Consider the following 13,810-nt stretch of genomic DNA (forward strand, 5'->3'; position numbering starts at 1 on the left):
AAAGATAATTGCTTTAAATTATAAGGAACAATAAGCTATCACGTATAATTACATAAAATAGATTTTGTTATTAACAGTCATGTCATGTGTGGTAATGGTAGTAAGGGTACATGTATTTTGGCCTGACAACTGTTACAAGCTTCTCTATTTGTGTATGTAATGGCAAAGAAAATGACTCCTACATTTCAGTTAGATCCAATCTTCACTTGTTATTTAGATCTTTAAAATCCCAAGATAGTAAAAGTCATGCTCAGCTCAGCTACAGCTACAGAAGCCTGGGCACCACTGCACTGTAAGAGCAATATAATACTAAATACTGAAGGCATTAATTGAGACAAAGAATTCAATTCATTAATAGGTGCTGTTTTCCCTTTTTTTTTTTTTATTATTAGAGTTCTCTTAGTTTACACTGGAAAAAATGAGGTACTGTGTCTATGTGACAAAGAAAAGAAAGTCTCATAATAATAATAATAATAATGACAACATAAGATGAACAAGAAACACATTCTGATACAGGATTTCCAACCAAAGTAACAGGACAGACATCTGGGGACACAACACTCCTCAAGTGTTTCAACTGGAATTACTTGGAGGACAAGCACCTGTACTTTAATATACAGAGCTTAAGAGTGGAGATAGTTTTGAAGACACGATCACTGACAGCAACGAGTGAGGTCCCCGAGCAACATGAGGAAACAGCTGGCAGTCAAGTTAAGATAACTGGTGCCTCTGAGATACAGAAGCAAAATAACCTCACTTTCATTGTGACCGTTGAGCTGAGACAGATAGATGAAAACAACACTGTAGAAATGTAAAAAAACAAACAAACCCAAAGAGCTACCAGAAGATTCCATTATGTTGATTTCACCTACCAAAAACAGAAGTCACAAAGGGCTAAAAGAGCATTTTGAGACATGTGCAAGAATAGATCTAACATCTTTCATGTCGTCATTCCAGAAATTGGTCTTTAACTTCATCCACCACTACTTCAATATTTAATGATATGTGTTGTATGCAAACAATGACATGGATTAAATAGTCCTTGGATTGCAGCAAAAAAAGCCAAAACCGTTCAAATGGATACAAAAATAAAGAGACGACAGACACTCTGCACCTTTTTTAACCAAGCAAATAAGCTTTAAGCTCTGCATCCAACCCTTCATTTGACATGCTTTTAGGAATGCAGTAATAACTCAGTACTGAAGCTTTAAATGAGCTACACATGTACACCAACAACTACTTCATTCAAGACCTACAGGGAAATAAATAGTTATTTCAAACGCCATAAAAACAATTCTCCACAACTATGCACCGCCAGTTTCAGGATCAGCCTCACAACTTTTTAAGCATAATGCTAAGACTTGACTATTACTGTCAGAAATGCTCATCAGAAGTATGAACAAGGGAGGGGTGTGTGAGGGAGAGTCCAGAGACAAGAGAAGGAGACAAGTTATCGTGATAGGAGGGTGCCGAAAACTAAGTGCTGAAGTGGGCTTCTTCTTCTTTATTTGTAGGTTTCGTGTTTACGCTTCAACCTCGAAGCCCATGCCGACTTTGTGTCCGCCGGCGTTGAAGTTCTTGCCATCAATGAGAGCTGAGAGGGTGACCTTAACACCTGCACAGACACAGTCATAACGTTGTAGATACACTTTCAATTTTAGACCTGTTCAAAAAAGTTGACATGTGGGCACGAGTATCAGTGCGTCTATCCTATCCTAACTATCCTGTATAAGTGTGTGGTGTAAATTTGAAAGCACATGGTTTGCCCCTTCTTGCTTGATCAAGATCTTAACTCCTGAATTTCTTAGTCAAGGTTGCCCTCACAAGCTTCAAATTTTCGATCGACTGAAACGGGTTAAAATAAAAACATTTTGTACAACCAAACAAGTTGTTATGCTGTGTAACATGTAAATAAAACAAAGTGCAATGACTTGCAAACATCATAAACTCATATTTTATTCACACTAGAACATTAAAAAAACACAAACATTTCAAATGTTTACATTTTACTATTTCATGAAAACTATTAGCTTTTAATTTGGTGGCAGCCATACATTTCAAAATAGCTGGGACAAGGGCAAAAGGTCAATAACATGAGTATGGGGGTATGGGTATAAAGAGAGCATTTCAGAGAGCTAGAGTTTCTAAGAAGTAAAGACAGGGAGATATTTGAGTCTGCGGGGGAAAAAAAGTCGATATTCAGAATATTTTTAGAATAATGTACTTTAATTTTATTTAAGATGTAATATATAATTGTGAAGACTTTGAATATCTCAGGATCTAAAATGCACCATTAATAGGGAAAGTTCTATGGTTTTAGTAAACAGACAAGATCTTTTACAGGGAAGAGCGTTCATGGTTCAGACAGTGCTAAACTCCATACTGTATATGTTACAGGAGCATGTCTTCATATTTGAAGATTCTAGCTGCTTAACTGGCCTGTCTGCAGTCTAGACCTTAAACCATAGGTGTCAAACTCTGGCCTGTGGTCCAAATTTGGCCCGCAGCCTAATTACATTTGGCCCGCGAAGCCATACCAAATTACTATTAGAGCTGGCCTACTGGTATTATACAGCTAATATATATATTGTTTAGTATTAAGCTTTGCTTGTTCCATATTCAGTTTTTCAGCAAAACTTGTTTGAGTCCATAAGAAAAGATTCATTCTTATATCTGGAGGAAGATTTTTTTTTCAATAAATATTAATGTTAGCCCGCGACTTTGTTCCAGTTTAGAATTTTGGCCCACTGTGTATTTGAGTTTGACATCCCGCCTTAAACCAACTAAAAATATTTGGTGCATCACAAACTGTTGTTTGCTTAGAATCATATATGCAACAAGAATATGAAAACATTCCCCTCGCAAATGTCCAGCAACTGGTTTCCTCATTATCTAGACATTAACGTACTACTGTGTTACTGCCATCAAATTCATTATGACCTATTTTTTTTTCTTAGAATTTTTATACTAAACTTAGTTTAAACAAGTGATTTTTTTTTTACTTTCTATTCTGAATAAAAATTCAGTTTGTGAGATTTGCAAGTCATGGTTTTACATATTATATACCATTTTATTGTATGGTCTTTACCTTACAATATAAAGCGCCTTGAGGCAACTGCTGTTGTAAATGGTGCAACATAAATAAAATTGAATTTAATTGAAAAATATCAGTTTTTTTGGAAACGGGGTTGTATTTTTAAACAACCAAGATCTTCCTGTGTAGGTTGGGAAAGTATTTTGCTGGGTGCCAATGGCACAGTTGAGGAAGGTAACTCACCTGGTCGAAGGCTCTGGGTGTAGCCTATTCCAATCAGACTGGCATTGTTCACTTTGGCCTGTAGGGGAAACATGACAGGGCGTCAGACACAACAGCACAACGGTTTGTGAGAATATGCTTCAGCAACAGTGCATGTGAATGTGAAGAGTCAGTCCTCACAGACAGAGAGGCATCTTTGTCCAGCTTGTATTTGGCAGCAATGCCGAAACGAGTGTTGTTGCTGCCAGCTGTCCAGGCCAGAGTAACCGCTGTCTCCAACTCGTCATTTACCTTTTGGTAGATGGAGCCGCCAAACTCAGTCCCGTCATTACTGAGAGAGAACAGACATTTATTTACTTAAGCAAACAGAAGTCTATCCTGCAGACCAGTCTCCAAATTATAAATTCATCCCTCTTTGTATTCAACTTATGACAACCCATAATGAAATTAGTAACTGATGCCCAAAAATGTGTTTTAGGTCACTGGGACAATTTGCCACTAAATTCAAATCAGTTCCAAGTGAACATTTCCATGAGAAAAGTCTGGTTCGAGATGGGAGGAGACACAAATCCTGTGGGGTAGTTGCTCTTGGGGTAGAAGGGTAGAGGGGTAGAAGCAAATCAAGTCCAATATGAGGATATTCTGTCTGTGGGTTTGAACAACCTTTAAAAAAAATGCTTCCACCCAGCAGGTTTTTGTGCAGAGCTTTGACTACAGCAACAGAAGTTAGATATGTGATGCCCATGATTTGAAAAGCAACAAAGCATCTTCACAAACTGTTTATGTACGTATGTAAAATCACTCACACATTGGTGTGAAGCTGGAAGTCCCCGGCCCTGTATCCGAGTGCAAAGTTGTTCTGAGCCAGTTTGGATTTGGCCGTATCAAAGGCCATCTGATAGCCTGCCAGCCAGCCTTCATAGCCCAACACAGCAGAAGCGTGGATGATGGGACCCTCAAAGTCAACATCGCAGCCAATATTCATATAGTCACGCTTGTAGCCAGTCTTGAGCTTGCCACTCTTCTTGCTGAAAAGTTGGTTAATCACAGTGATGAGCCATTAAAATACCAAAACCAATGACAACAATAAATTCCAACTTATCTGGAAACAATATGATGTATTGAATTCCCAGATCACACAGCTCCATGCTGTTAAAAAACTATTTAAACCACATGAATGAGCCACACTTTTGCATAAGCTGACATGTTCTGTTATTACTGTAAACACAACTCTAATTAGATTCTGACACAGACAGAGTAGGAAAGTCAAAAATATATTAGTAGAGAGGGAATGCTTTGATAAGGGCATGCCAAGAGAAACAGAGTGGCCAATAAGTTAAAGGAAATATAAGACACTGAGAAATCAGCTTATTCTTTGAGACTCTGTAGCGGTACATTACTATACATCAACGTGGATACAATAAGTAAGAATAACAACATTAATTATTAGAGGCATTGAAGTACGCAGAAGAACTTTCAAATTTGAATATATTCGAGGTGTAGTTGTTAGATGTTACTAATAATTATAGGAACCTCTATGTGTGTCCATCTTTTGTCAGCACACAATAACATGTAAAGAGTGAGGTCAGCTGGATGAAAACTTCTCTTATCTGTTGATCTATCAGATTTGGAAAATATTAGTAAACTAAGTGTACAGCTTTTACTATATCGGTAGTTAAAGGTTTAAAAAGGAGGACTGAATTTGAGGATAAAAGAAGTTTAAAGCATGCAGCTAATTATTAACAAGGCAAGAGTGGAAAAAAGAGTCAGCACTCTGTTTATCCAGGATTGACCCAAAGTTAATACTGATTACATAACACAGTATAAGTCACACAAACCAATAAATGGAGTCTCACCCTGTGTTTGGTACAAAAGATGTATCCAAGCCAACTTTCAGTCCTTGAGCCAGCTATAGGTAAAGTAAAACTTGGAGTCAATAGTTTGTTTTAGGAACATTTAAACAATTAAATCAGTTTCTTAACCACAAACACACACCTGGTCCTCCACAGTGACTTCAGTACCCAGGGTGTTATCTGTGTTCCACTTCTGGTTGACGCTCAGGCCTAGCTCCTTCATCTTGTACTTGGTCTCCAGGCTCCCTGAGGCCTTCCCTGTATCTGTGTTACTGGAGCCAGATGTGTTGAACTCCTGGTGAAGGACCAATCAGCACAAAGCATGAGTGTGGAACGCAGGGTATTGTTGCGCAGATTGTTGAATTGTTGGATATCAAAATGGAAAAAGGAACTGAGACCAAATATAATTAGTCATGTCAAAAATACAGTGATAATCATCAGCATGTACTCTACATATTAAACAATACAGATACACTGACATAATAAGACAGTCTCACAGATGAATGCATGCAAGACACTAATGAGGCAGAAGACAAACAAAGTGAACACAAAAACAATGATAAACATGATGATTACAACAAAGTGATTATCAAAACTGCCACTGACAATAAGCACTAGAACACTTTTTCTAAACAAGAGTGCATGCTTAAAAACAAAGGAAAAAAGAGAACCTTGAAAAATATATGTAAGAATGCAATGTAATTCTCAGACAGTGGCTGTTGTCCTGACTTGCATTTATTAAAATAAGATTAGACTGCTTTTATGCATAGTGAAATGAGTAAGAACAGTGCCAAGTCATTAGAAAACACAAATCCACCTCCCAATGTTAATAAGACATTTTTCTGTACTGGCATATCAACATCAGTCCTACCAGCAGAAATGTATTCTAGTTCCGATCACACCCATTCAAGTCAACAATGAAGATTCCACCAAATTCAACGCAGCATGGTTCAGAATTGGCTTTTAGCCTTGTGTCACTAAAATCACAATATTGTCAAAAATGTTACCGGATGCCAAGATGATTTTAGATCCCTCTAAATGTTACCGGATGTGTATAGAATAGAGATATATATACAGCTACCACACATGAATGCTGTAGCAAATGTAAACAATATTAAATGGACTGGATCTTATACAACATGCCTCTTTAACCTATATTCATACAGGCACTTTTTTCTATACCTAAGTGCTTTCTGTGTAACATTAATCCAATTCTTTCATGTGATGGATGAGTCAAAAACCAATTTGGGATTCAGTACTTTGCCCAATGATACTTTGGCAGACTGGAGAAGGCAGGGATTGAACCACCAATAAAAAAAAAAGTACTTTATAACAGAAGGTAAGGTCAGCTAATTAATCCATATCCTGAGCCTGAATTTAGTTGGCACTTTTCAATGTATTTTATAAGCTAACCCTCTCAGCTAACGATCACAGATTTATACAGCACAGCCCAATTACAGCTAGCTAGCTAACGGTATCTAGCTTGCCAACATCATTGCCAGTAAAATAATATCTGAAAGGTAATACGAGTTAGATAGTGTTCCAAATTACTTAAGGTAGCATTGTACAGAAATCTGTAATCTGTTAAAAAGTAATGCAACATGTGGCATTGTTTTTGTTTTGTTTTTTATTTCAAATTTTATTTTCAAAGCAAATTATATTTGATTTAAATTACAATCAGGGCTTTTCTCTAAATAAATTCTTTATTACAAAGTACATTTAAAGTGGTGCCCTGCTGATGATTTTTGTATCGACAAGTCTTTCAGTGTGTGCTAACGATAACTAATTTCATTTTACATGTCAAAGCAGAAAAAAAACCTGAGGTAATGATCAGATAAGTCATCACCACACACTATGTATGCGTCGCAAAACAACATATGTATATGAATCAACAACATATCTCCGTGTGAAAATCTGTCAACGAACTGAGACAACGGCAGCACAGTTTCTGTGATTGTACTTCTGTGAGTCCAAAGAGATGGTCCTTTAGCAAATCTCAATTCAGACACAAATATAAGAAAAGTCAATGCAGCTGTATTAGAGACTGACTAATACATGCATCATGTTGTGAAAAAGGCCTTCATGGCACATGATGTCCAATAGGGCTGTGCGATATGACCAAAATCTCATATCCCGATATAAGAATTCTATTGTCGATAACGATATAAATCACAAAAATGTAACATTTTCTGTAAATTCTGTGAATCTCGGGCAGCTCGACTTGCTTGAAGTGTTTCCAGCTGGGCGTCGTGTAGCTGGAGTTGTAACAGTGACCATCAAAATGATGAAAAAATATTGCCGTAAACAGTTTATTTTGCAACACCACGAAACAAACGATAGCGTAAAATGAAACGATAGATGTTTTTATATCATCATCCGATATATATCGTTAAGTTAAAGTTAAACTGTTCTAAAAGCTTAGTTACCATTACTGAAGCTACCAAACAAACACAGACGCTGCTTCCATCTTTAACACACTCAGGTGACATTTTATGGCATTTAAGAAAGATTGTGTGACTAAGGACCTCATCAATTACCTGGTAACTGACCAGGAACAGCCCTAGTCATTTCCCTGGGTAACTGCAAACTGATCAGTGTTAAGTCATTCGATTCATCCTATAATACAGAACACGACAATCAAAGTTACTGAGCTATTTTGCTCTAGAGTAAAGGGGTCTGTTGACAGAATAATGAAACAATGCCATTCAGATTTTTTTTAAATAGCTATAAAAGTGTAGTGCAGCCCTGCCAGCCAATGCATCTTTTTGCTTTCTTCCCGTTTTTAAATTCCTCCAAGTCTCTTCTTTTCCTTATTTTCTCTCATACATATCTTATTACAATGATGGCTGTTTGGGGTGGCTGTGACTCAGGAGGTAAAGGAAGATCGGTGCCTCGATTCCCCGCCAATTTATTCTCAATTTATTGGGAAATATACTTAACACCGAGTTGCCTCTGATGCATCCGCTGAAGTGGGAGTGTATGCGCAAATGTTAGACAAAGGGCTTGGATACAGAAAAAAGTGTGTGTGTGTGAGATTGTGTGAATGACGCTTGAGTAAAAAGACATTTACCACTGAACATGTTCAAAGTTTCAAATAATGAGGACTGGTTGTTTACAACTACCCTGACTGCTCTAAACAGTCGTTTTCAGAAGTTTTTTTTTTTAACTCTTGGCTAAGCATGATGTCAGCAGGGAAATATCCCTCACATGGTATTCTCAGGCACACAGCACTAGTGATGAGCACCGAAGCCCCACCCACCCACTGTTCAAACCTTTTCTGTTCAAAATGTAACCAATCAGTGGCTAAAAAAGAAGAGAAGCTAAAATGTCTCGTTTCCACCAGTGAAATAAAGACCAAGTAAAACATAAATACAGGACTATTTTGAGCAGTAAAGGTAGCACAAAAAATTTAAATATTGAGCCTGAAATTAATATAATAGCTTAATAATATTCTTCTCCATTTTCTGGCATTTTATCAATCATACAACAGGTATAATAATGCAAAAATAATGTAAAGGAGTACAACCCAAAGTAAAGACAATCTCCATAAAGAAATGGAAATAGTATAAATGAGTGTGAAGAGAGAGAAAATCATTTTTTCATGCTTTATGAATATTATAAAGACAAAAAAACAACTTAACCACAATAACAACTGAAAAAATGACTTGTAATTGAACAAAGGTTTAGGTAAGTTAACAGAACAGAAATCCATGGAAACTTGTTCTGAGTTACACAGACAGACAGAGCAGTCAGCTCTGACACCGATCTTACCATCTACATTAGAGAGCGAGCAGTCCAGGGCAGCAGCGTGGAGACAGAGCAGGGGTTAGGAAAGGTGACCAGAGAGACAGACAAGCCACAAATGCACACCTGCAGGCCTGTCATGTTTCTCAAGAACAGAGAGCACATTAAGCCAAGCAGGTCGACATTCGTCCACCTGAGATGTTTTTACACATGAACTCAACAGACGTGTTCTCACTAATGGAAATAACTCTGTTTGGTTAAGGTGAGGGTCACCTGAAGGAAGCAGCACAGACAGTATATGACATTCAGTCACTTGCTATGAATTCTCTAAACAATCACCTATCAAATTGCCACACAGAGATTTAATGTCCAGTCTGTCTGGACTTCTGCCTTCGTGCAGGCAGCACAATGTCTAAAGAGTTCAGAGGTATAGTTTATGTGTGAAAACAGCTTTAAATCCCTTTCAGCTCCGAGTCACAGCAGGAGTCCAGTTACTGTAATTAAATAAGGCATTGAGCATGAGAGGGTACCTGTGCAGCAGGATTTGGAGGTTAGAGATTAGCATGAAAAGGCAAAGGAAAGGTGAAGAATAAAGAAAGAACATGAAAAGAAAAAAGTGTTCTCACCACTCCGCTTTGTGATTTGGTCTTGAGGTCCAGCTTCACAACACCAAAGCCTGATTGATTACAAAATATGAGTTAATAGTTATTATGTGCAAGACAAATCAGAGACAGGAAGGTTTAAAAAGGCATAATTTAACATTTTCAGATAGATTTCCTCCACAAAGGTGGTTTATTAATTGTAAAGACTAAGCCACGTTGTGGTCAGACTAGCTGTAACATCATTTTAAAATGTTAAACGAGCAACAGACGAGCTTGTAAACCTTCCTTCACGGTTTCCTACACAGACTTTACTTGGACAGGCTGCCCAGGTATGCTGGCGGGCACCCAATTTATTTACTAAAAGACAAGTTGATTTCTTTTGTTTTTTAAAATTCAATCACTGCTTACCAGTTACATCTGCTCATTCTCAAGTGCTTCACCACATTTGAGGTGCTGCTCTGACAGTTTTCCATTTCATTCAGCTTCCTTTAGAGACTCTTGTCTGTTGTTAGATTTATACAATTTATATACTCCATGAATTCATACATAAATTATATATTTTTTGTACATACTGGTATCTCCTTCAAAAAACAAATATGTACCTTATATGTACAAAACTGTAATTTCAGCGTTCAAAAAATGAGTATCTAATGTCTGAAATTATATCCAGACTTTTAGTTTTGTTCACATCAGTGTATTTATTAAATGTGTAGTGTGGATAAGAAGCACACAGAATAAGTTGTACTTTAGGAATTCCCCACAGTTAATAATTTACTCCTAAGCTTAAAACAGTGCTCACCATATCCCTTGCTGAATATATCTTTGGCGGCCTTGCCCAGGTCTGAGTATGCTGGAGGGACAGCCATTGTGCTGGAGAAGATAAAGGCAGATGTTTCTTTTGTCAAATTTGAAACTTCACAATATCTTTATTCTACACAAGTGTTTAAAGGCTTAAGCAGTAAAAACTCATCTTTAGAAACAGGGTATGACCATCCATGTTGTTCATCAATTGGTTATACTGCTCAGTTAAGTGCTCATACTGAATGAGCACTTAACAAAAGTTAAAGTCTCAGTGGTTTTTGTATATAGTCACAGGTTACTTCACTAGATATACATATTCAGCTGATTAGATATTTAACAAAAATATCTAATCAGCCAATAACAAGGCCACTGCATTAAGGCATGGGTATAAAGATGGTCATGACCTGCTAAAGTTTAAACTGAGAACAGAGAATGTTTGCAGAGCATGTCTGAAACAGAGAAACTATCCAGTGAGCAGCAGTTCTCCATGAAAATGCCTTGATGCAAGAAGTCAGAGCACAATGGTCAGACTGCTTAAAGCTGACAGGAATGCAACAGTAACTCAAATAATCACTCATCACAACTAAGGTATGCAGAAGAGCATCTGTGAATTCACAACATGTTGAACCATGAAGCACATGAGTTGCAGCAGCAGAAGACCGCCTGTCAGCCAAGAACTGGAAACAGGTTCCATCAAGATCACAAGCCACTCTCAAACTGGGTTCTTGAACATGATAATGATTTTCATTGTACTTCATTCTTCACTGTCTCTACAGTCACCAGAACTTTTTTGAAAGTTGCTGACGTTTGAGATTTTTTGCTGAAGTCCCCATTTTGTTAGGATGGACTCCCGTGTACCTACTGAATGCAATAACTGCCTGTACCTGATTAAACAGTCGGGTTACCTATTGACATCCAGCAGAAGGGAACAAGCTGTTCTTTGATAGACTCCTTTTAAGCAAACAACAGTATTCAGGCAGAAACTGGTGTACTTTGGTTAAGCAAGAAGAGCCACCAAGCAATGCACTGAGTCAGGAAGGTCCAAAAAACCTCAAGCAGAAAACTGTTTCAATGCCCAATCCATTAGGTTCAACTCTATGCTGTTCTGTGTTTACTACACCACCAGTCAGCGGTTACGACCTGGAGAGCTACAGTGGTTTCACATGGGATTCACAAGCTGCACAAACACCTGGGTCAACTGCTCTGTTCTGTATCTCTTTTTCCTCGTGATCTCAAGAGCTTTGACAGACAATATAAGAATGAACCATAACCTGTACATGAACATCTACAGCGCAATACAGGACCAAATAACAAAGCTAAGCTGTGTTTTACACAGTGTCAACCTAACAGAAGCTACGCCAATGTTAAAACCACAACTAACATGTCCACTTGGATTCAAACCAGTTTCCACGAAACATAAGAATTTAAACAGTTGCCACAGTGAACATGAATCAAGTTCTGCTGCATTTTGGTTGTTGTGAGATGCATGCCATTGATGATGATGACTTTTACAAGGTGTTAAAGTGAGTAAACCTTTGATAATTAGTATGCAGGGTGCAAACACCAAAGTGGCAGCAGTTTGTAGGTAATTCCCTCTAGCTACTGTACGCCAAGAGCTCTTTCTTGCGTATTTGTAATGGTCTTCTACTAAAGCATATACTGTGGTAAAGCGAGTTGACTTTAGTTCTGACAGCAGTACTGTAATTATCAGGCTCTGGCTCTCTCTTACTCTCATTATATTTGATGAAACATCTGCTGTTATTACTGCACTTATGGTAACCTACCCTACCTACCTACTATGTTGTTATTATATTATATTATATTATATTATATTATATTATATTATAGGAAACCACTGCACACACGTTTGGGTGTGTGTGTGTGACAAGATATGCACTCACAGTAAGAGCAAGGAAATGAGAAACTAGCGCTACTGTACTGATGACTGATGTAACTCTAAATAGACTCACACGGAGCTCTAAACGAAACATGTGCAAAATAATTTGGTAAATAAGATAAAGCCACATTTCCATATATTTGTACACGCGCGCTAACTCATGAACCGGCTACGATTGCTGCATGAAGAACAAAAAACTCAATGTGGGATAGCATACAAAAGGGGGGCTCCGTGTTTCTTTCTCTACTGAATATACTGCCGTTATAATCGGACTATTACCTTATGTGTACAAGCAGCTGGTATAGATAAGTTCCCAAGTGACCAATGCTAAACAACAGCTCGTTCTGCTCATCGCAAACGTTCAGTGCTGCATCTCTTAGTTGGGACAAAGGATAGCAGATGGCCGGGAGGAAGGCGTGTAGGGGGTTTGACAGTCAGTTAGCTGGTTGCTGTCTAAGTTGCACTGACACACTAACAAGCAAAAAATATGATAGTTGCGAGCATATTAGTGACACCCTACTCCTTTCCCAAGCACACACACGCACGCACACTTTTATATCCAGCTAAACAGAAACCCCACTGGTACGGTTGCTAAATCCGTGCCTAGCTTGACCGTTCTGTGTCGCTGCAATGGAGCTCTAGAAACCAATGAACCAAAGGATTTAACTGTGCACTGCAAAGCTAAACATCATTACATAACAGATACCGTTAGCTATACCGTTACAACATGCTAGCTGGACATCTAACCTTGGAGATAAACGCACAATTCTCAAAGAAGCAACAGCACATATAAATAACTACGCAGGGGTTATAAAGATCAGCGATGTGTTTAACATTTATCAGCACTGTTACCGATGCAGCAAAGGTATTTGCAAAAGGAGTCTGCACAGCCCGGAGCGTCCCTGGCGTGATGCGGTGGAGTGAATTGACAGCTAACCTAGCTTGGAAATGCTTATAACGGGGACAGGGCACAATGAAGGAGATCTATCATGGCGCATGCGCGCTATCGACTAGAAGCGAACAAAGAGGTATTATAAGAGCAAGAGATATATCTGAGACACTGTTAATGTGAGGCAATAAACGTTTATTAGAACACAGAGGCGGACAACAACGTGCCTTATTCGTGGACGCTTAGTCTTTGGACATTAATGCAGCTTTCAGACTGTCAGTCACATTTACTGTATCTTACTGTAGATAGATAGATACACTGTGTGTCCAGGAGACGTGGCAGAAAGGAAGCAAGTTCTTCCCTTCCACCTGGGAAGAGAAATGGAGCAGAGGTAGTTTTGAAGGAAGAGAAGGCATGAGGCATGAGTTTGAAGCTGGAAATCAAAGGGGTGATGTAAAATGTTGTCAATCCATATATCCCAGAGGTTGGAAGACAAAGAAGAGAAAGAGGAATTTAGTAAGTTAGACGAAATGGTAGAGAGTATCCCAAGGATAGATAGGTTGGTGAACAGACTTGGATGGAATGGAAATGTATGTGAACGGAAGACATGTGATGAGGATGGGTTGGGTAGGGGTGGTGTTAAAGAGAGAAATGCAGGACAGATGGTAGTGGATTTTGGAAAAAGGATGAAAATAGCTGTGGTGAACACAAAGTTAAAAAATAGGAGGGAACATAGGGTGAGGTATAAGAGTGGAGGAATGACTGATC

At 38.3% G+C, this 13,810-nt stretch overlaps 1 protein-coding gene across 3 annotated transcripts; it reads right to left on the bottom strand.

Moving 5' to 3' along the window:
- Positions 1-359: 359 nt before the first annotated feature.
- Positions 360-13,146, bottom strand: zgc:56235 (Voltage-dependent anion-selective channel protein 2-like). 3 transcript variants are annotated; one of them, XM_005944603.2, is made up of 10 exons: positions 13,006-13,146; positions 10,255-10,325; positions 9,480-9,529; positions 8,881-8,883; positions 5,252-5,404; positions 5,113-5,165; positions 4,063-4,284; positions 3,437-3,587; positions 3,278-3,335; positions 360-1,615 (listed from the first exon to the last, which is right to left on the bottom strand). In XM_005944603.2, exons 2-10 carry the CDS (start codon positions 10,319-10,321, stop codon positions 1,524-1,526), a joined length of 849 nt encoding a protein of 282 aa, XP_005944665.1. In that variant the 5' UTR covers positions 10,322-10,325; positions 13,006-13,146; the 3' UTR covers positions 360-1,523. The 3 variants fall into 3 exon arrangements, with proteins under 3 accessions (XP_005944665.1, XP_042068946.1, XP_005944666.1); XM_042213012.1 differs by lacking the exon at positions 13,006-13,146 and adding an exon at positions 12,433-12,968; XM_005944604.2 differs by lacking the exon at positions 8,881-8,883.
- Between the last annotated feature and the right edge of the window lie 664 nt (positions 13,147-13,810).

Source organism: Haplochromis burtoni, unplaced genomic scaffold (genome assembly GCF_018398535.1).
Source record: "Haplochromis burtoni strain Fernald_Lab_line unplaced genomic scaffold, NCSU_Asbu1 Contig_407, whole genome shotgun sequence".
In the NCBI taxonomy this organism is placed as follows: domain Eukaryota; kingdom Metazoa; phylum Chordata; class Actinopteri; order Cichliformes; family Cichlidae; genus Haplochromis; species Haplochromis burtoni.